The sequence below is a fragment of the Xenopus laevis genome, chromosome 1S, assembly GCF_017654675.1.
Source record: "Xenopus laevis strain J_2021 chromosome 1S, Xenopus_laevis_v10.1, whole genome shotgun sequence".
Taxonomy (NCBI): Eukaryota; Metazoa; Chordata; class Amphibia; order Anura; family Pipidae; genus Xenopus; species Xenopus laevis.
In genome coordinates this window covers 33,568,337-33,595,755 of record NC_054372.1, presented here as the reverse complement: position 1 = coordinate 33,595,755, position 27,419 = coordinate 33,568,337, and the positions used below count along the sequence as shown (strand labels likewise).

At 38.8% G+C, this 27,419-nt stretch overlaps 1 protein-coding gene across 2 annotated transcripts; it reads right to left on the bottom strand.

Moving 5' to 3' along the window:
* Positions 1–366: 366 nt before the first annotated feature.
* pdlim3.S (PDZ and LIM domain 3 S homeolog) lies at positions 367–27,419 on the bottom strand. Of its 2 annotated transcripts, XM_018243185.2 has the most exons (8): positions 27,152–27,419; positions 18,864–19,015; positions 17,824–17,908; positions 12,380–12,447; positions 10,922–11,185; positions 6,044–6,168; positions 3,807–3,915; positions 367–2,791 (listed from the first exon to the last, which is right to left on the bottom strand). In XM_018243185.2, the coding sequence occupies exons 1-8, from the start codon at positions 27,242–27,244 to the stop codon at positions 2,608–2,610; spliced, it is 1,080 nt and encodes a 359-aa protein (XP_018098674.1). In that variant the 5' UTR covers positions 27,245–27,419; the 3' UTR covers positions 367–2,607. The 2 variants fall into 2 exon arrangements, with proteins under 2 accessions (XP_018098674.1, XP_018098675.1); XM_018243186.2 differs by lacking the exons at positions 10,922–11,185; positions 12,380–12,447 and adding an exon at positions 17,322–17,509 and having other exon boundaries at positions 27,152–27,365.

The following is a 27,419-nucleotide window of genomic DNA, read 5'->3' as shown; positions in this document are numbered from 1 at the left end:
AAATAACCCCCTTATTGTAGTATCCACTGCAGTAATACCATTTTCATCATTCTGAGAAGACAATGGCTTCAAAAGAGTGATGGTTAGTAGAACTTATGGTAAATTTATATACCAAGCCCTGAATGTTTGAATAAGTTTTGTTTGCAATACATGAGATTTGTAGTAAAGTGCAGCAAAATGCCATAGATTAGGCCAGGCCTTTAGTCTACCCCAGCCACCCCTAATTATCCCAAAGTGTGCTAAATTCCACTTATTTCAGATGCACCCCAAACTGTTTTTGCTGCTAATAAATTCAAGAGGGGCTTTTCAGAGAAGATTCTAAAAATATTATGTTTCAAGAATGTGTTGATATTTTGAATACATACGCACATTATCAAAGAAGTTTTATTTTTGTAGATTTTTCCCCCCATTATGTAACAAAATAATAGATGTTCATTTGCAATGGCTGGGAGCCTAGAAAGGCTATGCAAATAATGTAAGCATTAACTTAATTAGAACAGATACAGTTAATACAGTGCATATTGCAATTCAAACACAGTGAAAGTTTATGTGTACAGATTATCTAACATTGTCCAATAACAATATTACACAATATTCAATTTTAAAAATATGTTTCTCTTTGTAAGTCCAATAACCTAATGACACATTGGCAGTCACAAAGCATAAGTCAATATTACATATAAAGTGGCATCATTGGTTGTAATAAAGGTACAGTTTTAAGTACAAAGTAAAATATTTAAGTCCACCAGTACCTTTGTTCTTCTTAAAGGGATTCAGTCATGATTTTTATGATGTAGTTTTTATTTCTAAATTATACTGTTTACACTGCAAATAATTCACTCTACAATATAAAATGCCCCCGCCCTAGGCTCCGGGCTAGGGCGGCAAAAAATAAGGGGCGGCATGCCGCCCAACTGCATTATGCGGACCTGTGCATCCCCTTTTGCTGGTGCTTATGGCAGGGGTGGGGGAGTGCGGGCGGTTGGACCGCGCAGCCTAGGGGCGCCCGCCCGAGGAATCCAGCCCCGCCAGTGGAACCTGGATTTTACTATTGAGCGCTTTTCTTAGATCTACCAGGCAGCTGTTATCTTGTGTTAGGGAGCTGTTATCTGGTTACCTTCCCATTGTTCTTTTGTTAGGCTATTGGGGGTGAAAGGGAGAGGGGTGAGGACATGCCAACTTGCAGTACAGCAGTAAAGAGTGACTGAAGTTTATCAGAGCATTTGTCACATGACTGGGGGCAGCTGGGAAACTGACAATATGTCTAGCCCCATGTCAGAATTAAGTTTAAAAACATCTCATTGCTCTTTTAAACATTAATTTCAGCGCAGAATTCTGATGGAGCAGCACTATTTACTGACATTTAAAAAAAATTCCCATGACAGTATCCCTTTAAGAAGGTTGGAGTGCAGGACAAACCCACAGCTGTAGTTTGAGACTAAAAAAAATAACTTTTATTGGGGAAATGTGTATCCAAAATCACACCAACCTTCTTTGAGCAATTCGATTAGGGTATCAACACAGGATACCCTGCAGGACTACCAATAAAGCAATTTGTGTCGATGAGCTACAGTTCATCTTGTATTTTTGGAAGTATCCCTTTTAGCACAATTTTCATATGTTTTAAATGATATGATTTTATAGGATGTCATATCAACCACATTTGGTGGCTTGGTTATTGATGATAACAGTGTGAGGTTTGCAAAAGGCCTCCTGTCTTATCCTGCAATATTTTCTTTTGTCTCCCTGTTAAATACTGTAGCTCAGGCATGGGAAGATCATGGCCCTCCACATGCAGGTTGCCTATGAAAGATGTCCCCCAGTAACAGCCAAGAGCTTGTCATGCCATCACTAATACTAGTGGACAAAAGCTCACAAGGGACAATCTCAAGTACAATATTGTGTTTTGTGCTCTCCGTTACTACAATACAGATGTATTCTATGAAATGCATGAAAATAAGTTTGTGTGATGTTCTAACTTTTAGCATTTTTATATCCTAATTGTTATCCATGGCTAGCAAAGATCTGATATTGATAGCAAAGCCTTCCTTCTAGTGACAAATGGATGTATCCCTAAAGCAACAGAATAATGACCTGCTACACTATATTAATATGTTAAAGGATATTAAGTAATTTTGGCAAAAACAGGGTTTATTTGTCTACATGTCGCAATATAATTAACTTGACCATCACCCTGAGTGTAGGCCAGGGATGGCTTTTACGTAGTCAGTTTGCAATGTACGTGTATAGCAAATTATATATTGGTTGTATATATTGCAATATATGGACAGCCAATTCCTGCATTCTCACCAGCACACTAATATAATATGATAAAAATCTGATCTACCCAATATATAGATGAAAACATGACATATTTAGCAGGAGAATTATAAAAATGCTGAGCAAAACAAAATCTCTAATGAAGACCTCAATCAGGAACCTCTGATCAGGAATTACTTTGTTCAGTTGACATCACAGGCTCCATTTTAATTCTTTGACAGGAGTCGCTTGCTTAAATAATAATAATGCACATATTATGTGCTGGGAGACTTTGCTTTCTTAAAATCTTTCATAGCTTGGCCCTACATATTGACACTAATAAATGATTTAATGATAGACGGTGACAGCATCATATCCCTCTGGTGGCCTCATACGTGCTCTGGCATGAGCCTCGCAGTACAGCTGGCCCTCTACGAAAAAGTAGCCTTTTTGTTTCAAGTTTAGATTGCAGTCCGTGCACACAAAGCAATCCGGGTGGCGCAATTTGTCTTTCGCCTTCACAACTGTGCCCCTGTATAGGAAAAAAAGACAGGATAACACTGTTATTTCTATATTATTATTTCTTTAGACATAAAAGGGATTACAAATGGTAATAGAACTTCTCTCGAAGCCTCAGAAAACAGTCATATAATAATAACTCTAGCAAAACAGATTTTGGAAACAGAATGTATTCGTAAAGTAGGAGTAAAGCTCAACAGAATTTCTTTGCCTTACGTAAGGAAATATTACAAATATAATCTCACTTTCTACTGTTTACTGTGTTGGTGATCCATGAACTTAGATTCTCCTCAGCTGACCAGAGCACACTGAGCATGTGCAGTGCAATGCAAAACCTCAAAAGATGGCTACCTCTTGTGTCAACCTTAAAGGCATGGATCATTATTATCGCATGGCCATACCATTACAGCTTTCTATATTTCTATATAAATTATAAAATTAGCACAGTAAAATATTTCTGAAACTTAAAAAAAATTGTTACAGCCAGCTTCCACATGCATGTTAGACATATTCCAAAACTATCAATACACACTTTCTTCGGCACACCACTCACTTTTTCTTTGGGTGCATTCAACTCCTCAGGCTACTTCCAGGCCAATCTTCATACTCAATTTCCCATAGGGAGGAAGCACACCAAAAACTTTGGCATTGCCTTTAAATCATTTATTTCAGCAGAAAATAGCACAAGCTTTTGGGGTCAACAACAGAAAAAGCTTGTGCTATTTTTTGCTGAAATAAATGATTTAAAGGCAATGCCGACGTTTTTGGTGTGCTTCCTCCCAATGGAAAATTTAATATTCCAAAACTATCCACAGGCACAGACAGGAGCGGATTAAAACACAGCCTAGGGGCCCATTATGACCAGGGGACTTTCTAGCTTTTTTCAATTATTGTTTCAATTTGATTTTCTTTTAAAAATGTATCTTCACTGGCACGCTCCAAACACAACCCGGAGTAGAGAAATTATATGAAAAAAAAAATCAATCCCTTCATAAGAATCCAATCAGAATAGATATTAGGAAACTTACACTATGCCATTTCCACAGCGATCGCAAACAGGCACTTTCTGCACAGCAGCCGCTCCTGTGTTTGGTTTGGTCACTGGGGCTCTAACGCTTCTGATGCCTGATGGGCGATCTTTAGAAGAAAAACAAAACAATTCATTATAAAAGCTCTACACTCATTAGTTTCTGTAAGGTACTTGTAATTCATTTTAATTAAAAGTGTGTATACGTTTGAGGTCAATTACAAATACAGGCCATGATACAGGCCTAGTTTAATTATGTTATTTAATAGAACTGTCTGGTTTGCAGTGAACTTATTATTGAAATTAACACAATACTTAATCTTGACCTCCCATGAGCCGTCAAATCTCCCAAACATTCCAGACCTAGACTATCATCCGAAATCATATAACCTGAAGGTTCAGAGGATTTGTCACACAACATTGACTGATGAAAACAAGAAAGGAGGGACCAGGGCCCGAACTAGGGGTAGGCAGAAGAGGCAGCTGCCTAGGGCGCAATAATAGGGGGGGGGGGGGCTGGGCAGCTACCTCTAAAATTTTCTTATGCCTACCCCTAGTTCCCCTCCTTCCCAGCATCCTCCGTCGCTGTCCCTCCCTCCCCTCCGTCGATCTCCCCTCCGTCCCTCACCCCTCCCCTCCATCGCTCACTCTCCGTCGCACGCGCACACACACAAACACGATTGGGGGCGGGGCTTGCCAGCTGGGTTGCCTATGGCGCCCAGCCCTGGGCGGGACTAAGATTTGTTGGCACAGAGACTCTTGTAGGACCCAAAAGAAATGGAAACCCCCTTCAAGGGGTATAAAAAGGGGATCTCATAAGGGGGTATTTGGAATTCTTATGTACAACTTGTGTCATACAATGGTACTTCCCACTAACAAATAAACTTTATCTGATTTCTTTTATCTTGTGTGTCCAGGTGGCATTCTTGAAAGAGAAGATTTTCTCATTAGAATAAAAAGGTTGCCTGACATTACAAGAAAACCTAAAGCACACTGTCAACTCAAAAACAAGCTGAGTGCACTTAAATTGTAATTTCTTTCAAAATTGCTCAAAATAGTACTTTACCTTAAAAGCAACTTTGATTATGCTACAGACAGAAATATGCTAAAATAAGCTTACATTCATTTTTTTTTTTTTTTCAATGATTTATATTGTTCTGCAGCTCTCAGACTTGAAATTTAAAGGCTATCTTGTTGCTTTATTGCCCTATAAATAACAGAGGGCTTAAACCAAATGGCAGTTTCATTTGCCAGCTGGAAAAAGGCAGAAGCTTTGTAAATAAAAAAGCTTTTTTTTTTTAAAAAAAAAAACCCCTGCCTTCTCCTAGCCTCAGCCTGTTAGGTTTTGAGATAAGGAGCAGCTTATTATATGGAGGGTTTATAAATTTCAGATTTTGCCCTGTTTAGTGCAAAAAATAACAAAAACAACACATATTTCATCATTGAAACAGAAGACAAAATGTATGTTCTTCATGAGCCCTTTTTATTAAACTAATGCTGAAAGTAGCTTGAGAGCACCGATGTCCACATTGTGCAGCTGAGCTTTATTTATAAGAATGCCAATTGCCTTTATGTTGTAAGATTCACTAGTGCTAATTACAGAATATGCTGCATGGGGCAAATTGGAACCATCAGTGACTAGGAGATATATTCTCTTAAAGGGGTAGTTATTCTCTTAAAGGGGTAGTTCACCTTTAAGGTAACTTTTATGATGTTATAGAACGACCAATTCTTAGCAACTTTTTAATTGTTTTTCATTATTTATTTTATAGTTATTTGTCTTTTTCTTCTGATTCTTTGCAGCTTTCAAATGGTCGTTGCTGTCCCCTTCTAAAAAACAAATGCTCTGTAAAGTTACAAATGTATTGTTGTTGTTACTTTTTATTACTGATCCTACTATTTAGGCCTCTCCTATTCATATTCCAGTCTCTTATTCAAATCCATGCATGGTTGCTAGGGTAATTTGGGCCCTAGTTACCAGATTGCTTAAAATGCAAATTGAAGAGCTGCTGAATAAAAAGCTAAATTGCTCAAAAACCTTCAATAATAAAAAATGAAAACCAATTGCAAATTATCTCAGAATATCCCTCTCTATATCATACTAAAAGTTATTGCAAAGTTGAACAACCCCTTTAATGCCATAAACAGAAGATTGATACTGAATTTAATTAAATGTCAACATATAATATAATATATATATAAAATTGTTCAATGTGATGACAGCTTCCATATACTAACCAGGGTCCTCGTCGACCATGTCCTGCAGTATTTTAAATGAGCCAGACTGCCTGGGCTTGCTGGGATGTTCTGTATCATCATGCAGAAGCTTGTATACATCTGACTGAGGAACAGGGACTGGGTCGCTGTATTGTACCATTAAGCACAGAAAAGAAACAACAAACAGTAATTAATTTCTGAACACTTTATAAAGACTAATTAGTAACTGTGCACAGTTGAATGGATGCTACTCACAAAGATACTCTGCACCGATACATGTTCTGTAAAACTTACACATATCATGAACACAGACATATTTATACTTAAGCACCCATTGGCCTTTGCTTAGGGTGGTAACTTATGGGCAGAAACCCTAGGGACAGTTACCTTTCAATCTGGTGGTAGAGTGGTGGGGTACAAATAGATGCAAAATCTACACTGCATATGCACCAATTTGGAAAGTGAGGGGGCGGCCAATATAGCTCTGAGCACAAATGCACCTGTTCAGGTGTGTTGTGCAAAGTAAAGGGTTCACAGATGTAAGGGAGCTGCAGAAATAACACACCTGCCGTAAGAAGAGGTTACTGCTTGGGTTTCTTAAGAGCATGTTGTCCCTACACAGAATAAAATGTGCACCACCAACGTTTTGAGATTTTAAAAAAGTAAAAATTGCAAAGTTCATTTCTTTGTGGACAAAAAATAACCACACATAGGAGGAAACATGGGCTCAGTGTTTTATATTAGTACAGTATATGAACATTATATATATATTTTACTTCGACTATGTATATATATATATATATATATATATATATATATATATATATATATATATATATATATATATATATATATATATATATATATATATATATATATATATATATATATATATATAGTAAAGAATGGACCCGCACTCCAATGTTCTTAGTGAAGAAAATGATGTGTTTTATTCACAATGCATATTCCAATGGATATGCATTGTGAATAAAACACATCATTTTCTTCACTAAGAACATTGGAGTGCGGGTCCATTCTTTACTACATATGCAAAAAACTTGACCAACGCACCCATCATCTAAAAAATCCGGTAAGAGTGCGCTCACCACAATTGACTTTATATATATATATATATATATATATATATATATATATATATAAAGGCAGAAAAAGCTGAAGCACACAAGGCTTCAGCTTTTTCTGCCTTTGGATATTTGATTTCTGAATTGCACCCAGGTATGTAACTTTTGAAGTGTGTGCTAAAGCCTTTCACAGTATATATATATATATATATATAAAGGCAGAAAAAGCTGAAGCACACAAGGCTTCAGCTTTTTCTGCCTTTGGATATTTGATTTCTGAATTGCACCCAGGTATGTAACTTTTGAAGTGTGTGCTAAAGCCTTTCACAGTATATATATATATATATATATATATATATATATATATATATATATATATATATATATATCCCAGTGTTGCTGGTCTTTTGAAATATTATATGAAACTTTACCGTGCACCTGGGTGGGGGACTGAAGCAGTGTGCCACCCTTTTGGAGAAATATATATATATATATATATATATATAAAATGTCTGCATTGAAACCAAGAGTATTACAGGTTAGGCCCATAGGCCTAAACAGGATGTTCACCTTTAAATTAGCCTTTTGTATTTCATAGATTAAACTATTCTAGCGATAGTTCTTCCATTTTAAAAAAAAAAACATTGTTTTTTTAAATCCTATCCTGCCTCTTTCCAACCTGCAAATGAAAACACAATTTAGGTGTTGACCTCAGTAGTAAAAAATACAGATTGACCTTGAGGCTTCACTTTTACTGTTCTTTTTCTTGTTTTCTTTAAATACCTTTTCTTTCTTTATATGCTCTCCCTTATTTAGATCTCATTGTGACTTCTAAACGTCTAAGCAATTTCAAATTGAATCCCACAGTTTATACTTCATTATACTAAAAACTGATTTTAAGGTGTTACCCCTTTAAGTCGTTTTCACATGACTACTGTACCCTACTGTACCCTCAGTATTGGCTATTCTTATACCTGAAGCTTAACAACACTAGGGGGCACATTTACTAAGCTCGAGTGAATGATTAGAATAAAAAAAACTTCGACCATCGAATTGGCTACTTCGACCTTCGACTACGACTTCGACTTTGAATCGAACGATTCCAACTAAAAATCGTTCGAATATTTGACCATTCGATAGTCGAAGTACTGTCTCTTTAAAAAAAACTTTGACCACCTACTTCGACACCTAAAACCTACCGAGGTACAATGCTTGATTAAAATCCTTTGAATCGGTCGATTCAAAGGATTTAATCGTTCGATCGAACGATTTTTCCTACGATCGTTCGAACGAACGAATTGCGGTAAATCCTTTGACTTCGAAGGATTTTACTTCGGTGGCCAAATATTGAGGGTTAATTAACCCTCGATATTCTTCAGAACATAACTTTATTTTTCAGAACATAACTTTATATTAAATTTGGCACCTCTACGAATTGTTCCATTTTAATAGGATTAATAGATTATTTTATTGCCACCTGCAATTTTCAATGATGTTATGCATGCAATAGGGAACCAATACCACAGGTAAAGTTCACTGAAAAGTGGCAGAAACATCTCTAAATCATTGTGCTATGGCTGTTTAACTGTGGTCTCATGGAGCAGTTCAATGACAGAGAAATTGACTCTGTTTGTTACAAAAGTTGCACCACCTTAAGCTAACAATGCTTGAAAATCAACAGACAACATTGGTATTGAATGAGGAATGAGGACTGTGAATGCAGCCATCAACAGAATAGTAAATAACACAGTTGAAAAAGGACCCGGGTTGCCGAAAATATGGCACGTGGAAGCACAATAAAAGCTTAATTGCAGTTATCCTGCTGCTGTGAGTGATTCCCAAATTTATGATAAATTGATAATACATAGGATGTCAGAGACGGAGCATCCAGGGAAAAAACTAACATACCTATACAAAAAACAAACGCAAATCTGTGTAAATCTACTTCAAGAATAGTAAATAAAGTCAGTCACGGCTGCAATCACAGTTGTGAGATATTAGAATGTTAATGGAGAACTAAAGCTTAACTAAAGAAGTAGCTAGAAATGTTGTACATTATGGTTTGGGGTTTTGTACCAGCCCAAGGCCACCACAGCCCTTTAGCAGTAAAGATCTGTCTCCAAAGATGCCCCAGTAGCTCCCCAACTTCTTTTCTGCTGATTCACTGCACATGCTCTGTGCTGCTGTCACTTACTGAGCTTAGGGACCCACTCACAATATACAGTACACATAGAATAGAAATGTCACAATATAAGGCTGATTAGTAATTAATACAGATAATTACTACATGGCAGCACAGAAACCAGTGCAACTAGCATCAGAAATTAATAATCAGCCCTGTAGCATCAGCTTATATTACAGTCCAACCTCATTTTCTGCTTGATAATTAGTGATGACCCCTAAGCTTAGCTTTTCAACAGCTGCTCAGAGCCCACTGAGCATGTGAGTGTTGCAGTTACTTTCCAAGATGGTGACCCCTGTGACAGGTTTGAAGTCCTGGATCATTGCTGCTATTGACAAGCTGAAACTTTAGGCTGGTGCAATAAGTCCAGTATATAAAATATGGCATTTTTAGCTATATTAATTTTTAGGCTTTAGTTCTCCTTTAATAAAGAAGTAATGGTCTAGTGAGAACCTTGCCAACATATATTTAAAGCACCTTATTTCAGAGGGGTCCATCAGCTATCTATGCATATGTATAAATAATAGATACATGAATGGAAAATGAACAACGCATGTGATCACAGGCTCTAGGAAACCGATTCTTCCCAGGAGTTCAAGAATATACTGTGCATGTTACTGGGACTGTGACAATGCAATGTAAATGTGACATACAAAAAAAAGGTTATAACCCCACTCAATGTCACTAACAAAAAGTAAGCTCTCTGAAAAACATAATAAGGGTAGCCATACATGGGCCCGACCCAAACTGGCTCACTGGCTGAAAGGGCAGGATGAACAGCACCCCAAGCCAGGTGGATGGTTACCATATGGTGGGCAATACATGTGCAAAGCCACCTTTGTGCTTTTACTGTACATTTATTGGGACTGACTGCCTAAAAGATTGGAGCAGCAGGAAGTAAAGACCAGTCACTGAAATGCAGCTCTTCTATACTTCTGTTTGATGACAAATGGAAATATTGTCAGGGCCAATAATCCTTGATCCACCAGGATAACTGGATTATTGGTTGGAATGTTGCTTCAATTGACCATACATTCCCAAATGGTCAGCCAGTATCATAGATTTGCCCAACTAAAATCTTGGCATGCATGGCTAATTTAAGGAATGGATTCTATTGAAGGCTTGAGTTATGCTTTAACCATACAATTGACAATTAAATGCTTAGTGAGTAGTCGAGGTCGGTGGTCTTGGATTTTCAATTACTGCTTTAGTGAGAGGAAGTTATTCGTCATTTATGACAGGGAAGTTTGCAAAGTACAATTGTGGACACTATTTGCAATGATTTATTTAAACAGAATGCAGGGTTTTCCCCCTATAGTTCCAATATAATTGTGCCCATGAAAGAAAGTTACTTTTCATACTATTGTGTCAAAACATGAGCTATTGCATCTGTACTTCATAGTAAAGAACCATATTAGTTAGTAGCCTCTGGTGCTAGACTGTGCAGGGGCAAGGAGTTGTTTTGGAGATAATTATCTTGAATGAATGATGTCAATTTGCACAATGAATACACCTATTTTAGCATGACAACAACTGCACTTGCAGCCGTAAATGAGCCTTATTTATGCCTCTATGACACCAAAACTAACTTGAGCTGATTTCTAAGACCATCTATCTATTTTTACAGAAACATACCTCATTGGGGTCGCCTCTCCTAGGATGGTTGAAACCTGCCCTTGTAAACTTTCCATAACATTGTCATCAGAATACAGCTGCATGGGGGTATTGAACTGGGCATGGACTATCTTCACACCGGGAAGCTCCATTTCCAAGGGAATGTTAGGTGCAATCCTAGAAGCAGCTTTCAGCTCAACAGGGTCTATAGTGCTCACTGTGCTCACGGAGGAAGGGGTGCTGCGTCCACTGCCAGGGTCAAAACCAGAAGGTGTGCTGCTTCCACTGTGTCAGCCAAGAGCAAGGAGAAAAGTGGGGGAGTGGCAGCCGGAAAGGAGAGTTTAGAGCAAAGAAAAATGTGGCAAGATGTTAGAATGGAAAAGTTGATAAATGAAACAAGAAGGAAGGCAAAATATGAAAATTAAACATGCAAATAATAACTAAATTAGTTATATTTATGCATAATGCCAACTGCCATCATTATATGAGGCGTTTCTAATTTCTGCTGGACATGGGGCGGTGCTTAGTAGAAAGTATGGGTATGGTTAGGGTGGGTCTTGGCATGGATAATATTAAACTAGGTCTGTAGAAAACCCTAGAGGATGCAGCCTAAAAGCGAAACCCACATTGGTTCCATGACCAGCATTTACAGTATATAGACTATCTGTGTTTATACAAGCAGTAATAATAAAAGCTACTGTAGTCAAAAAGGCACTAAAAGTAAAATTTGTAGGTGCTCAGTGAGTCAACATGCATCCACAAGACTCCATAGCAAGCAAGCGGAAATATTTCCCCAATTAGCCCATAAAATTCCAAAAGTAAATGGCTTTGCAGTGCTACCAAGGATGTAACAATAAAGACAGTAGACCCAACAGCTGCTGGAAACCCACTGGAATAGACAACTTAGTAAGTCCTGATAAAGGGGCACTTTCGAGATATGTATCCGTTCTATGGCCTTGGGATGGGTGTCAATAAAAAGATTTTGATGTAAAGCCAATTATCTTCTGTTTTTGCCAGTGTCTGGCAGCAAAAAAAGCAAATCTTTATGTAGACTCTTGTGAGCCTAACAGCAAATTGTTTTTACCCCCTCAATTCCCCAGTCTTGGGTAAAATGATGTATTTCTTACACATACAGTAAATTGAGACTATACATAAGTCTGGACCAGGCCTACTATTCACATGAACCCCCAGCAGCTGTTGTTTGTATTGTTGTGTCCCCATAAAAATGGCTGCTGTATATTGATGCTTCTGTTATACTGTGCAAAGAACCTATTCCACTTATTTTACCCAAGAACATTGGCTTGGATATAAGGAAGTAGTAAATATATATATACTAACTGTAATTTCACCAGCCACTTTCTGCCCCCTTGTTATTTGCAAGTCAGTATTTCCAGAAAAAAAACACTGTAGTACTTATCACAAGCCCAATATACTGTGTGATTCACATGCACAGCATATACATAATAGAAAGGTTTTAACCTGCTTCGGCCTGGCAGTATGAAAGGCTTAGGCCGGATATTGTGCTTGTGCTCAAAGTATCCCAGATCCTGTAGGACAGAAAACAGAAATGAAAACATTTCTCTGTATATCACAATTATTTAGTCTTCTGTGGCACTATTCTTAGATTCCAATGTTATATATGCCTTACGTGATAATGCAGCTCCTAGTTACTCGGCAACCTTTGTTATACTTAGCAAGAAAAAAACATACAAAGAATTTCTTGTTCTAAATATCTATAATTGGTCCGTAATGGAGTCGTTTTTCCCAATGAATACTTTTGAAGTTAAGGCTGCCTTATGGGGTAGAAAATGTACAATTCTTAAATGAAAAAAGCCAAAACAGCAATCGACATCTGTAAAGGATAATTTCCCCAGGGAAATGGGTAATGAATGCGAACACATAATGGTTTGTTAAGGCTATACACACATGCACATGCAGATATCAATATAACCATTAAAAAAACATGGTCCCAAAAGAAGCTTTGGGCTGAAATGTTTGAAATTGTACAATGCATTCTCAAGGTATAATAGCCCAGAGCAGTCAGATGTTTATTTCAAGCAACAGATCAGTAAATACTATTTGCAGATTGTTTGCTAATCCATGTTCCCTCTATCCCTGTGGGTTCCAGACATTATTGGTTCAAGAACCACTTAGAAATGTAACATTTGTTTGGAATCCCCCTTAGCTCATAAGAAGATTAAATGAATATGAAAACCATGCTACAATATATCAACAATTCAAACATTCAACCATTATCCCAAGAATGTCTATGGGGTATATTTATCAAAGAGTGAAGTTAGAGATCACCACAGTCCACTATCGTGAAATTCCGCCACTCTCCATTAATTTCTATGGGATTTCTAAAGGCGTATTTATCAAAGGATGAACTTTCACTTTCACTCATTGATAAATACTCTTTTAAAAATCCCATAGAAATGAATGGAGAGTGGCGGAATGCACTCAGACTACGATATATTTATTAATATGAGGAGTTTCGTTCTGGGCGCCTTACGCTGGCAACTTTTCACTAGCGTTACTTCAGCAGTGCAAGCATTTCATAGCTAAGATGCTAGTGTTCATTATTCATTCTTGCACTTAGGTCAATAGAGTTGTTATAATGCCCTACTCATGTGCCCACTGTAAAATGAATGTTCCATATGTTTGAAAATGTATGGGGAAAACCTAGGACTTATGCAGGCAATCCCGCTTCCAGGAGTATGCAGCAGGGCATATCGATATTCTCCTCATATTCTCACCATTAGTGGCAATTAGGACCCCACAGACACTGCTTAAGACAGGAACAATGTCGTAGCCACCCCTACATGATGCTTTATCATGTTACACAACCAGCAGTCCAACAGCTAGTGCATGATCCTGATGGTGCTGGCCACAGACAAGGTATGGGTGGTATATTAATTCTTCTCCCCCGGGCCCAACTGGAACCTCAGCATCTGCTGATGCCAAGTTTTGACACTGCTTCCAGGAGCAAGCCCCAAAGTTTGGAAATTACTCCTCTAAGGCATATGTTCCCAACCTGTAGGGCTGCCCTCAGAGAGGCTTAAGTATGTATGTAAATACTGGTTTCGATAATGCCTTGATGTGTCTCAAAGCTCTGCCTTAAGCTGGCCATAGACGCAACGATCCGATCGTATGAATCACTAGTCACTAGATTTGTCAGACATAACTATTGTACGATTGATGTCAGGGGCAGAACATCGGCTGATCTGTTCTTATTTGATAAGAATGGTAAGACTTTAATCTGAATGGTTAGTGGAGGGTCGGGAGCAGGCCCGGACTGGCTGTTTGTGAATACGGGCAAATGCCCGTTGGGCCGCTGCCTGTGCAGTGTAAATGGGCTGCGGGGCAGTGCGCACCGCACCATAACAAAATCAAGGAGCTTACTTCCTCCGGCAAGATCCTCTGTGCGCACAGTAGCAGACGCCAAACAGATACTGTAATTTTCTAAAGTCTGAAGAGCTCACCCCAAGGGCCGCGTATGTTTTCTTTTCTGTTTTTTTTCACCGTGTCTGGACTGCTGAGGGGGGTGGGGGTTTAAGCAAGTATGCGGAGGAGAGGTGGGACTGAAAGAAGGAGCGTTCTATACGTCACCTGTGTGCTCTCAGCTATGGGACAGATAACTGTTGCAGGTAGGGAAAAAGGTGCCAGTGTATGTCTGTGTTGTCCAGTATTCAGCTGACAGGCAGGATGGATTGCAGACGCTGGTGCTGCAGATTCATCCTCTCCCCCCCCCCCCAGACTATCAGTTCAGAAAGAATGCTGGGCAAGTAAAGAGGATACAAATCATTTTTATTGCACTGCCTCGTGATTTCTTTTTTTTAACCCTTTCCTTGTTAGCAAAAATTGCATTTGTGCCATTTCTGGGGGTATTTATTCACGGAATTCTCACTGTGTTCATCCTGCTTTTACTCTCCTCTGGGGTAGTATACATGGAATTGCAACTGTGTCTTTTGGGTTTTATAAATTAAATTGCATCAGTGTCTTTTTTTTAAAAATAAATGTGTAGCTATCTATATTCAATATTCCGCCCATAGTGGGCATGGTCACAGAACAATTCAGCAGGAATAGTCCCTTAGTTTGCTCATAGTCTGTACAGAGAGATCCCATAAAACCATGCCAGCATAGATATTCCCTGTACTAAGCACAATTCAGCAGGAACAGTCCCTACGTTTGCTCATAGTCTGTTCAGAGAGATCCCATAAAACCATGGCAGCATAGGTATTCCCCTGTACTATTTACCATATAACATGAAGTTTTGAGGGTAGTTCTTTAAAAATACAAAAATACTGTGAAAATGAATTCCTGTGTTGAACTCTATAGAAATAAATAAGTGAAATGAGTAATTATCATGGGACAAAAGGAAAGGTAGTCACTTTTCGTCACCCAGCCTTGGAACCCTGTGCCAAATGGAAAAACTCCATTTAGGGGGCCCTGCCAAAATGGTTCCAATTGGGCCCCACAGTTGGTAAAACCAGCCCTCCACATGGGCCTCTCTGCACAGTCTGCTGTCCTGATATTTTTTTTTACTTATCGGAGGCCGGGACCACCTTTTTTTCGTAATTTTATTGGGGGCCCTGACCACCAATGTTTTATTTATAGCTTGTGTGGGTGGGGGAGCTTGGTTGCCAATGTCACACATATATACAGGTATGGGACCTGTTATCCAGAATGCTCCAGACCTGGGGTTTTCAGGATAATGGATCTTTCCAAAATTTTGATCTTCATACTTTAAGTCTACTAGAAAATCATATAAACATTAAATAATCCCAATAATATAATTTTGCTCCCAATAAAGACTAATTATATCTTAGTTTGGCTCAAGTACAAGCTACTGTTTTATAATTACAGAGAAAATGAAATCAATTTTAAACATTTGGATTGTTTGAATATAATGGAGTCTATGGAAGATGGCCTTTCTGTAATTTGGAGCTTTCTGGAAAATGGGTTTCCGGATAACCCCCATACCTGAAGTGGGCTGCTTTGATTTTTTTTGCCAGGGCTGCTTTTTAATCCCAGTCCGGCCCTGGTCGGGAGATGGGAAAGTCCGATCGTACGTTGATTCGTACAATCAGATTTTTGCATCTATGGCCAGCTTTAGTCCAGATAAGGTGAGTCAATCTGTGAAGGAAGTAGAGCCAGGCACTCGCAGATCAACTGCAAATAATTTTATTTGAACGACATGTTTCGGCAAGGCCCTTTATCAGCCTCAGAGAGGCTTAAGTAGATAAGATATGAGGTGATCATATATTTTCTCTTATATGTTCTTGGAACTATAGGAGGATCAATGACATGACAGCGGTATATCTGTATCCTTAAGATGTAATGGGAATGAGGGGGCTTGAACAGAAAACAACACTATAAAACATTGCTGCAAACCACCTGCATTTCTATACAACTAAAACATAGGAGGGAATGTTGTTGCTGTAATTTAGTAAAACTGGAGCAAATATAAAACCTATCATTATATATATATATATATATATATATATATATATATATATATATATATATATATTTATTTATTTATATAAATATATGAATAAAGACCTACTAAACAACTATTAAGAGTATATTCACATACAGGTTTTGGGAAAGAATAAAGATGGGGCTTGTTGGTCCGCATCTAGAGTGGAGTTGCTTTGGCCAAAAAATGCCTATATAAGAACATTTTTTTGTTTCTTAGCGTAGTGCTCCAAATTACAGAAAACTTGCAGAAAAAAACAATCCAGAGAGAACCAGGTATTAAACATTGTAGATATTGGATCCCATACCAGCAACAGATATATGCTTCCATAAATAAATAGGAGGCAGCACTTTAGTTTGCTGCCATGTGTGAGTCTTAGGGGCAGATGTATGAAGGGTCGAATATCGAGGGTTAATTAACCCTCGATATTCGACTAGGAAATAAAATCCTTCGACTTCGAATATCGAAGTCGAAGGATTTAGCGCAAATGCTACGATCGAACGATCGAAGGATTATTCCTTCGATCGAACGATTAAATCCTTCGAATCGAACAATTCGAAGGATTTTAATTCAACGATCGAAGGAATATCCTTCGATCAAAAAAACTTAGGCAAGCCTATGGGGACCTTCCCCATAGGCAAACATTGAGTTCGGTAGCTTTTAGCTGCCGAACTAGGGGGTCGAAGTTTTTTTTAAAGAGACAGTACTTCGACTATAGAATGGTCGAATAGTCGAACGATTTTTACTACGAATCGTTCGATTCGTAGTCGTAGTCGAAGGTCGAAGTAGCCCATTTGATGGTCGAAGTAGCCCAAAAAACACTTCGAAATTCGAAGTTTTTTTAATTCGAATCGAGCTTCATGAATCGGCCCCTTAGTGAAAACCAATTGGGTTGGAGAAGAAACATGATAATATAGTGGATTCACATGCGATACTTACATTTGATCTGCATTGGGAATAAGCCCTCGCATCTGACCATGGAATGCATCCTTAATGTTGCCGGATGAATATAACCCAATTGGCGTGTTATAGGATGAACTGACTACCTGCTTTTTGTCACCAATGTTTGCTGCTGCTACAAATGGCTGTGCCCTTCTGTTATGTGCTGTACCAATGGGCTTGAATTCCTGTATACATTTGGACAAAACACACCAAACTGCTGTTCATGCGGATTAAACACACAAGCAATGCAAACTCGTTATATTCATTACACAAACACAATGCTAGGCACACGGATGGAAGGGTAATACTATACCAATAATACGCTAATCTAGAACCCCCAACACATATACATTTGACATATGAAGCTGAATGACCCTAGTGTGCTTGCTGTTATACTAGTGCTGTTATACTAGTGCTGTTATACTAGTGACATCAGTGCATGTATTCAGCTTGGTGCATGCCTGCTCTTCCATTGACAAGTAAAGTAAACTATTATTACCTGTGGTTCAGCTTCCAGATTTATTTTAAAAGGATGTGATTTCCCATCTTCACAGACCTGGGGTGACCAAATCCTTGTTTCTGCCCTGCAGATAATATTGGAGGAATTAAACAGTGCAGGGAGTCCAGCAGGAGAGGAGAAGAACAAACATACCAGCAAAAGTATGAGCTGTTTCTTACAGGAAGTACACGGCCAAAATGAATAATCAAGTAACAGGTAGTTTATATTAAGTGGCATATTAAAGAATTTTACCAAATTAGAATATATATATTTATGTAAATATTGCCCTTTTACAGCTTTTCCCTTGAGCCCCAATTTTATGATATTCTTTGTGCTGCCTCAGCAATCCCCTTACCAGAAATACTGCAGCAACAAGAAGAAGTGTGGAAGCGAAAGACAGAACTTTGTCCATTTATTGGCTCATGTGACCTAACAAGTATGGTCTGTTTGTGTGCACTGTGAATCGTAGGATCCCAGGGGGCGGCCCTTGTTTCTTAAAATGGCAATTTTCTATTTAGGATTACCCAATGGCACATACTACTAAAAAAGTATATAATTATGAAAATGGTTTATTTACATGAGCTGTTTTATGCAATATATTTTATAAAGATCTACAGGGGTATCGTTTCCTTTAATAAAAAATCATGTTTTAATATATATATTTAATATATAACAAATCTGAAATAGGGGTTTGAATAGATGTCCAGTCCTCAACAATAGGCTTGATGGAATAACCAAATCCACACCCTGTGTTTCATTTTCACATTAGATCAAAAGATAATAATTGCATAATCTGTGAACAAAACTGTATCACATTCATTTGTTCATAGCTTCTACATTACACAAAGCAAAGGGTTTTTATTTGGGTTGGTTAAACAATCTGATCAAATTTGATTCCTGTAAACAGAACTAGGAATCCCAAACTGTATCCTGGATTGGGTGTATCCCTTATTTGTATTATTTCGTATTATTCCTTATTTATAAGGAAATACATAACAATTCTAAATTACTGCCACGTCACTAATGTAAAGGTCTCATACCTGTCAATTTTCAGGCACAGTTGATCTGTAGCTGCTTTAATCCTGTCTTGTGCCTCTGCATGGGTCATTGTCTCTGTGCTGAAGCCATCAATTGCAAGGATCACATCACCAGGGCACAGGTTAGCCACTGAAGATTTGCTTCCTGGTGTTATCTGCAAGAATCATGAACAACATCTTAGGAAAGCATCAAAGTGGGGGCACTCAGTATTGGCTGCCACTTCTGAGTAATGTTTTAGATTACTCTTCACCTTTGTATTGGTTACTGGTTGCTGTGTATGTAATTCTATATGTTCTTTGTATAAACCCATTAATTTGACAGTGCTGCGGAATATGTTGTCTTTCTAAAAATACATTATTAAAAATAATAATAACAATAAATCAGTTGCCTACTGCTGAATATATGGTGCCAGTAATGGTCTCCCAACCAAAATGTGATCGTGGTGAGAAAGTACTGGTGTGCATAGGGCCCCCTTGTGATTTGATCTAATCAAAGTAAAAAATAATCCTCCACAGTCTTCCAATGACAAAATAGGAAGCCAAAAATGCAAATAATCTTGAAGATACTACAAATACAATGTGGCTATGCTACTTGAATTAATAACATCTGCAAGAGAATGAAAGTCTAGTAGCCCAAAATCGAAAGCAACTGGACTTGCCAAGTAATCCTGAAAACATCTCATCATGCATCCATGTGTTTTCTTCAGTTCAACTGAGTTTATTCAGATAAATCCATTTACCTTAGACCCAAGACTTATCACTACTATATACAGTTATAGTATATAAGCACCCAGATGAATGAAAAGCCTTTTAAACTATGTAAATTATATGGTCATTACACAATGCCTCAAACATGTCCTCTATGTTCAGTACAGGATTTTCCAAGCAGGTCTCAGTGCAGAGTTCAGGGTCCTGGGGGCACAAGTGCTCCTATAATGAGCTCTTGCACCCCTTAGTGCTCTTGCACTAGCCCCACCAGAGTCAAGAACGGTCCCCTTTGACTTCAGTTGTTTCCTATTGCATTGGTTTTTGACACTTAGCGAATAATTTGCCCTTATGCACATGTCAGCCACATAGCAGCCAGTACTACCTCTTGTTGGTCTTGTTGGACAATGATATTTCCATTGGCAATACTGGGATTCTTTTCTGGGGATTTGTTGAGTCAATTACACTGTAAAGGTCAGTCATACCTCTGTGGCACAACCATAAATCACATAATCAAGCTTATTTTCTATATTGATCTGTCTAGGAGCAATGCTGTATAATCTAATACATGACATCTAATCCCGTATGATGTATTTTACAAGACCCTATAATTAGTTGACAAGACAGTAAATATGGGGCTGCGTTGAATTTACTGTATCAGAAACACATTTAAAAGCACGGATTACATACATGAATGGAAACGTTTGCGAATTGTTGTCAGTAAAACACAGATTAAGGGGATTTTCCTTCCTGTCGCTTTAGTTTGTCAGTGGGTTAGCAGACACGGTCTGTACTCTGAGAAGAAGCATATGGAGCAAGGAGTTTACTTTTTGTCTCATTAGTCATTGCTGGCCTTTGGGGTGTGTGACCTGTGTGGTTTTAAAAGGTCATAAAGAACCATATTTACCATATAGGCACTTGAGGGCTAGGGTGGCAGTTAGAGGGTCGGCCTTTGGATACCTATATTGTAAAGATGTTTTTTCCAACAAAAAAATATACCTCTTCCCCTGCTGCTAGATATATTTGCATGAAATCCGGTGGGAATGGTGGCGAGTAGAGGGTATAAGATGTGTGTTGTCGTGAAATTATGTCACTTCTACCAACGTCATGCACCGATGGGCGCTAAGATGACCATTGCCTATGGCGGCACCGGACCAGAATACAGTCCTGGGGTCATAAGGAAGGGGGTGCTAGACTGGCCTTATCCACCTGTATATACTGTATGAAAACACTTCTAGCACATTTACAGCAAAATAGATACTTGTTTTTAAGTATGCACTGAAAGGTAAAGGAATTCCCCTTGACCTTGCTGAAATGTTAGGGTGATTCTTAATTTGCCCAAAGGTATCTGCTTTCTAGTAATTTAACTACATTGCAGGGTGGTATGTAACATATGTTGCTTTATTTGACTACTATATGGCACTTAAGATTGTATACAATTGTATTTGGATTTCATATATTGTTTACATTTCTTAACTAGGGAGGTGATATACTCTTACACCCTGGATAATCATGGGAAATTACCATTTGATAAACCACAATAAGAGTGAACTCTGTTTACTATTTCTACAACTGTACTTTTATGCACCTTTTTATAATAAAATATGACTACATTAAGAGGGAATAAAGTCAAATGTGCCTAAAGCCTCTGGCTGTGAAAGAGCAGAGCATATGCTTATGTGATAATGGAGACCAAGATTGAGTTACAGTATAAAAGGCACAGGTGTACAGGCTATGTAAAGCAATGCTAGAAGAGTTAATTGAAAGATAATTAAAATGAAATTAAAGAGACATAGCTAAGTGTGGGGATTAACATAGCAGCATGAAATGTGGAAACTGCCCACTTAGCCATGTTAACTAAGCAGTGTTCCGACACAAACGCATCCTCTTGATTTAGTTTCAGGTGCTGTCAGCCACCAAGGACATTTGCTTTAAAACTGGCAAATGTTTTTAAAGAATCAACTTCACAGATTTTTGCGTGAACTTTTCAGAGAAGTCCCCAGACAGCGATGACAGCTAAAAGAAACAGGTGCCTCTAGGAGATCTCACATGAGCCCCACTGAGCGCTCAGTTAGTCCTTGCATGTGCTTGCCAGCCATTGCTGTAATTGGAAAGCTCTGCCTCTCATATTCTTACTCCTCACTAAACATTTTCTCACTCCAGCTCAAAAGTGTTTAGTATTGAGTCCTACATTATTATTATTAACATTTATTTATACAGTGCCAATATATTTCTCAGGGCTGTAATGGAGTTAGATATATCACAATCAATACTGGTACAACAGGTGAGGAAGGCCCTGTGCAAAAGAGCTTACAATCTAAAGGGAAGGGAATAAGACACAAGGTGTGGGAGTGGGCAAGATCAGAATTAAGTGAGATGTAGTACTGTATGTGGTATTGCATTTGGTAGTTAAGCAGAGTGAGGGTAGGCTTCTCTAAATAAATACATTTTAAGAGATCTTTTGAAAGCTGAAAGGTTGGGAGAAAGTCGGACAGACTGTGGGAGAGAATTCCAGAGGAGGGGTGGAGTCCTTATAAAGTCTTGAATGCGAGCATGTGAGGAAGTAATGAGAGAAGAGTTGAGTAGCAGGTCAGCAGAGGAGTGTAGTAAGCAGTTGGGTGAGTATATAGAGATGAGTTCAGAGATGTAGGGTGGGGCAGAGTTATGAAGTGCTTTGAATGTCAGGGTCATTCATTTTATTCTGAAAGGTAGTGGAAGCCAGTGCAGGGATTGACAGAATGGCGAGGCAGAGGAGGAGCAGTTGCTGAGGTGTATGAGCCTCGTGGCAGTGTTCATTATGGACTGGAGAGGTGAAAGTCTCTGGAGGGGAAGGCCAATTAAAAGAGTGCTACAGTAGTCTAGACATGATATGACGAGAGAGTGAATAAGGATTTTGGCAGCATCTTGGGTGATAAATGCTCATATTTTGGATATGTTCCTTAGGTGGAAGTTACATGATTTCATAAGTGACTGGATATGCGGCTTGAAGGACAGGGCAGAATCTAGGATAACCCCAAGGCCCCGGGCCTGGGGAGTTGGGGTGATAGTGGAATTGTTAGCTATAATGCATACTTCCGGGATGTTAATCTTCATAGAGAATAATACAGTTCATCGTATACCCCCAAGTCCAATGTATACACCAGGTCTGGACTGGGATTCAAAATAGACCCTGGCATTTCAAGTATGCAGAGGCCTAAACAGCCCCCCAGCAGCCCACTAAATTGTGTCTGTCTATGGCATTTGCCAGAACAAGGGTCTGTCTGGGCCACTGATGGACTGGGAAAAATCCCACGTGGGCTTCAGCTCTCATGGGCCCCACTGGTAACTGTAGGTGCTCCTCTCATTGCAGCAACAAAAAGCAAGGGACACAGGAGCCGGTGGAAGAGTTTATAACTTTATTTTCTGAAAGAGGTAAGTTTATCTGGCTGTTCTGTGGAACATTCCGGCTTTCTGTTCTTGGCCAGTGCTGCTAATGGAGAGGCTTTGCAATGTTTCAGACTTTTTCCCTCCAACACAAAATTCATTTTTGGACATCTGCATGTAATGGCTTCCCATGCCTGTGAATTAGCCGGATTGTATACAAGTTACATCAGCGAGTGCAGAGGGATTGCTATAAATTACACCTCCAACTCTTGTCAGCTGCTTGGCAGGTGCACCCCCATGGCTGAACTCCCCCTGCCCCCCAGCACATATGTTCAGCTCTATAGGATAATTCCCCTTCATTCCTGTGGCATCACTCGAGGAAGCACGCTGGTGATCCTGCGACAGGCAATCCCTGGATTAGAAACTCTATATGGAAAGCTGAAAGGAGCAGACAGCCCGACATGTCCGCGCAAGCTTTGAAATTATTTCCTCCCTCAGCAGAAACTGAAAGACTTATTATGGTAGAGATTCCATAACTATAAGTGGAGACATTATCAGCCTAATGGGATGGAAAGTTTAAACATCAAATTTCATGTTTGATAGAATAATATAGGCAGGGTATGTTATAAGAAACAGCCAATTACTTGACAGGTATATCAATGGCTAATCTGATTTGGGCAAATCAGCATGATCCGATGGCTTGACCCCTGGGTCCAGGATTGGGCAGGAAAAAACACATTGGGGTCATCGACCCAGACCTGCTCCCTGGCTGGACACCCTGATCACTGCACTCTGACCTCCCACATGGCCGCAAAAATAATAATACGTTTTCAGCGGGACAGTCCTGCTTTTGACAGCTCAACCCACAGTCCCTGGTTTGTACTGGACAGTCCCAATTTTCTCTGCACTGAACAGCCAGAAAAAAACAAAGTTTGTAACTTAATTGGCTTTTGGCAAAGAGCCCAGAACAGCCACAGCTGCAGATAAGATACTTTTGTAACAATTTTGAGATAAGCAAATAAGTAATTGTAACAATTTACAATTACACAGAGAAAGATGAGCTGCAGTTTCCTGTCATGTCTGTCTAGTTGTTGGCTATCTGGCCACCATATGAGAACTGACGGGCATTGTCCAGTGCCAAGTGCTCTGCGCAATAGCCTGGTTGGTGCTGGTCAAGTTTTTTGGGAAAATTCAGTTAAGCAGTAAGAAAGGAAACTTTTAAAGGCACATTTCACCTATTTTAAGAGGTGTATAGTGCAATGGCAAAAACTTGTGTTGTTCTAAGCACTCAAACTCTATTTTTCACCAGGAACAGTAACACCAAAAAATTAAAACGTCTTAAAGTAAAGAAAATATAATGTACTGTTGCCCTGCACTGGTAAAACTAGTGTATTTGCTTCAGAAACAGTACTATTGTTTATATAAACAAGCTGCTGTGTACCCATGGGGGCAGCCAATCAAAGCTAATAAAGCAGAAAAGGCACAAGAATACATAGCAGATAACAGATAAGCTCTGTAGTATACAATGAGATTCTTCAAAACTTATCTGTTATCTACTGTGTATCCTGTACTTGCATGGCTGCCCACATGGTTACACAGCAGCTTTTTTATATAGATTATTGTAGTGTTTCTGAAGCAAACACACCAGGTTTACCAGTGCAAGGCAACATAATATTATATTGTCATTCCATTAAAATACTTACTTTTTGGTGTTACTGTTCCTTTAAGTGATTTCATACCACGTAAGCTTGAGCAGTGAACATATTAAGGATGCAATGCTTAAATATGTTCCTCATGAATTCTCTCCCCAACCAATTCTTTCTGTCTGAAAGCCTCATTCTTGGTGCATCAGTGATCCAATTCAGTTGGACTGAGCCCATCTGCCTAATCCTAAATGGAGCCAATCTGGTCTGGAGGTGAGTTGGTGTAATTGGCTGTGATGGGAGGATGAAGGGCTGGTGACAGGGGGTAAACTGCCTTGCGGCACCAGCGTGGGTGAAGGGGGCGAGGATGATTGCCGGTCTAGGGGTGCACTAGTTTTAAATCCAGACCTGCATGTATGGCCTGAATTGCCCTTTAATTCCAAGAACATTCCTGAACAAATTAGGGAATGTATAAATGCTAAAATATAAATAAAAGTATAAATAGCACAAAAAGGCTATCAAATATTTCTCTAATTAATGAGGTCACTAGACCCTTTATACCTTTGTTCTCTTTCACTAATGCCATATCTTCCAAGTTAGTTGCTATCAAGATGAAAAAATGTCCTCTGCATTGTAGAGAGTAGAGCTTATGGTAAACTAAAAAAACTTCCCCGGGGCACCGATAAAGGAGGAAACTCCTTTGTTGAAAGCCATAATATTCTTGGCTACAAGCCTTCTTGGCACCAGTAGTAACTTTTTGAGCAATACTGTTGCAACAAATTAGTTTTTAACAGGCTTCTTTTAGAAGAGGGCAAAAGGGTATTCTCTCCCGGCATTAGGGAGGCCCCTTGGCAATGGGAAAACGTATAAAAGTAAAAGAAATAAACTTATGCCATGCTACAAAAGTTAGAAATTTCAGTACATCTAGTTAGTAAATCAAATATACCCGACCTGCATCACTCTATCTCTTCTTGAGTTACAGTTTCCCACTAAGAGCCTGATCCAAACTCATATTTCCTGCATTGCTCCTTCTCTAGGTCTTGACAGTCTGTGATTTGTTTGAAGCACTCTAGGTTGCAGAGATACTCCAAAGGTTCATGCAACATTGGTTACTTATCACTGATTAGCAACAGGGCCACAGTGCATTCACTATGCAGCAAAGCCTTGGCTGAAATCAAAAACCCTTTAATAAATGTGCCCAATATACCCTGAACACAATGGAAATATGCCCACCAAGTATTTTCTCACTGACTGTTTGTTTAATGAGTTATTGTAAATCCATAAACACAGAAAGAAAAAAAACCCAAAACAAAGTGATCACAGTATGCGATATATTATCTGGAAAACCATCATTCTTAAATGTCCATTGCAATACCATTTGCCATGGTTTTATTATTTATGGGTGAAATTTGTGTATACAAAACCCCCTGCTAATGGCAGACCTGGAGGTGACAGGTGAACAGGTACAAGCCTTAAAGTGATACTGACACTAAAAAACTACATATGAATGTACATTAAAAGTTACCTACAGGTCATGTTAATCATTTTTTGCTGAGAAGTTTGTTTATCTAAGTTATTGTTAGTTGAAGTTCCTGACTGTTCCATCTCAGCCGTTCAGTTAAAGTTTCTAATGGAGCCCCCTCATAGGCGATCACAAGGAGTCAGATATTTAATGTAAAAGCATTGGGCAAATACGTTATGGCAAAGTTATAAGTAGTTTTCAAAGGCAATATTATGATATAAAAAAAAAAATATTTTTGGTGTCAGTATCTCTTTAAGGCATGGTGATTCAAAAAGATCCTTTATCCAAAATATAGGTACCAAGCGTACGTGTGTGCATGTGTGCATTAGTGGTATGATGGTACAGGCATGGGACCTCATACCTTAAGTCTACCAGGAAATCATATAAACATCAAATAAACCCAACAGGCTGGTTTTGCTTCTAATAAGGATTAATTATATCTTAGTTTGGATGAAGAACAAGGTACTGTTTTATTATCACAGAGAAAAAGGAAATAATTTAAAAAAAATTGTATTATTTGGATAAAATAGAGTTTATGGGAAATGGAATTCCGATTCTTTCTGGATAACTTGTTTCTGGATAATTGATCCCATACCTGTACAGTCTTAGGTGCTGCTTAATTTTTCCTGATAGCACCAAAGAACATATTACATAATATGAACACAACACTGGCTGCTATTTGCCTAATTCCCGTAATATACACATAATTCACATAATGTGAGACATTGTGTAAACTCTGTTCTATAGGTATAGAAATCTTGGCAGAGAAACCTGTATTACATAACAGCAAGATACACAATCCACTTCTGGTTTTAATTACTTGTCCCAGGCTAGTCTAGAAAACAGTGAACAATCTAGGGATTCTTCATACAAAGCTCATGTTGTTATAAATAAGAAACTCTACAGCACAACTATTGGTTACAAAGCACAGATAAGGGTATTGAATATAATGTTCCCTAATATCGACAGCCACAATGGATCACACACTTTGCAACTTCCCAACATAAATTTTTTCCAATAAATAAAGAAGTGTGTTCAGCATGATACAATTGACTTACCCGAGATATGACTAAAGGCTGATTGAAATCAATGCCCCCAGTAAGTCTGAATCCCCAGGGAGCAGGCCCAGGGAGAAGCACATTCTGTGGCATGGCTTTGCAATGGAATTCTGTGCGGTGAGAATGGGAAGGAGGTGGTTTCAGCTGTAGGTCAGTGAGATGATGTCCCCAGCTCCTGCAGGCAGCAGCCTGATCTTCTGATGCTTTAGGATCTTCCCTTTATCCCCTTCCTTGGACTGACGTCATGGCCTGGAGAACCAGAGGGGGA

Bases quoted from the DNA above. Each gene is read 5' to 3' on its own strand.
- pdlim3.S (XM_018243185.2), bottom strand. From the start codon at position 27,244: ATGCCACAGAATGTGCTTCTCCCTGGGCCTGCTCCCTGGGGATTCAGA. The intron at 17,909-18,863 runs GTATGAGACCTT...TATTATCTGCAG, and splicing joins CTGTGCCTGAAAATTGACAG to GGCAGAAACAAGGATTTGGT. The intron at 11,186-12,379 runs GTTAAAACCTTT...TGGCTGACACAG, and splicing joins ATACTGCCAGGCCGAAGCAG to TGGAAGCAGCACACCTTCTG.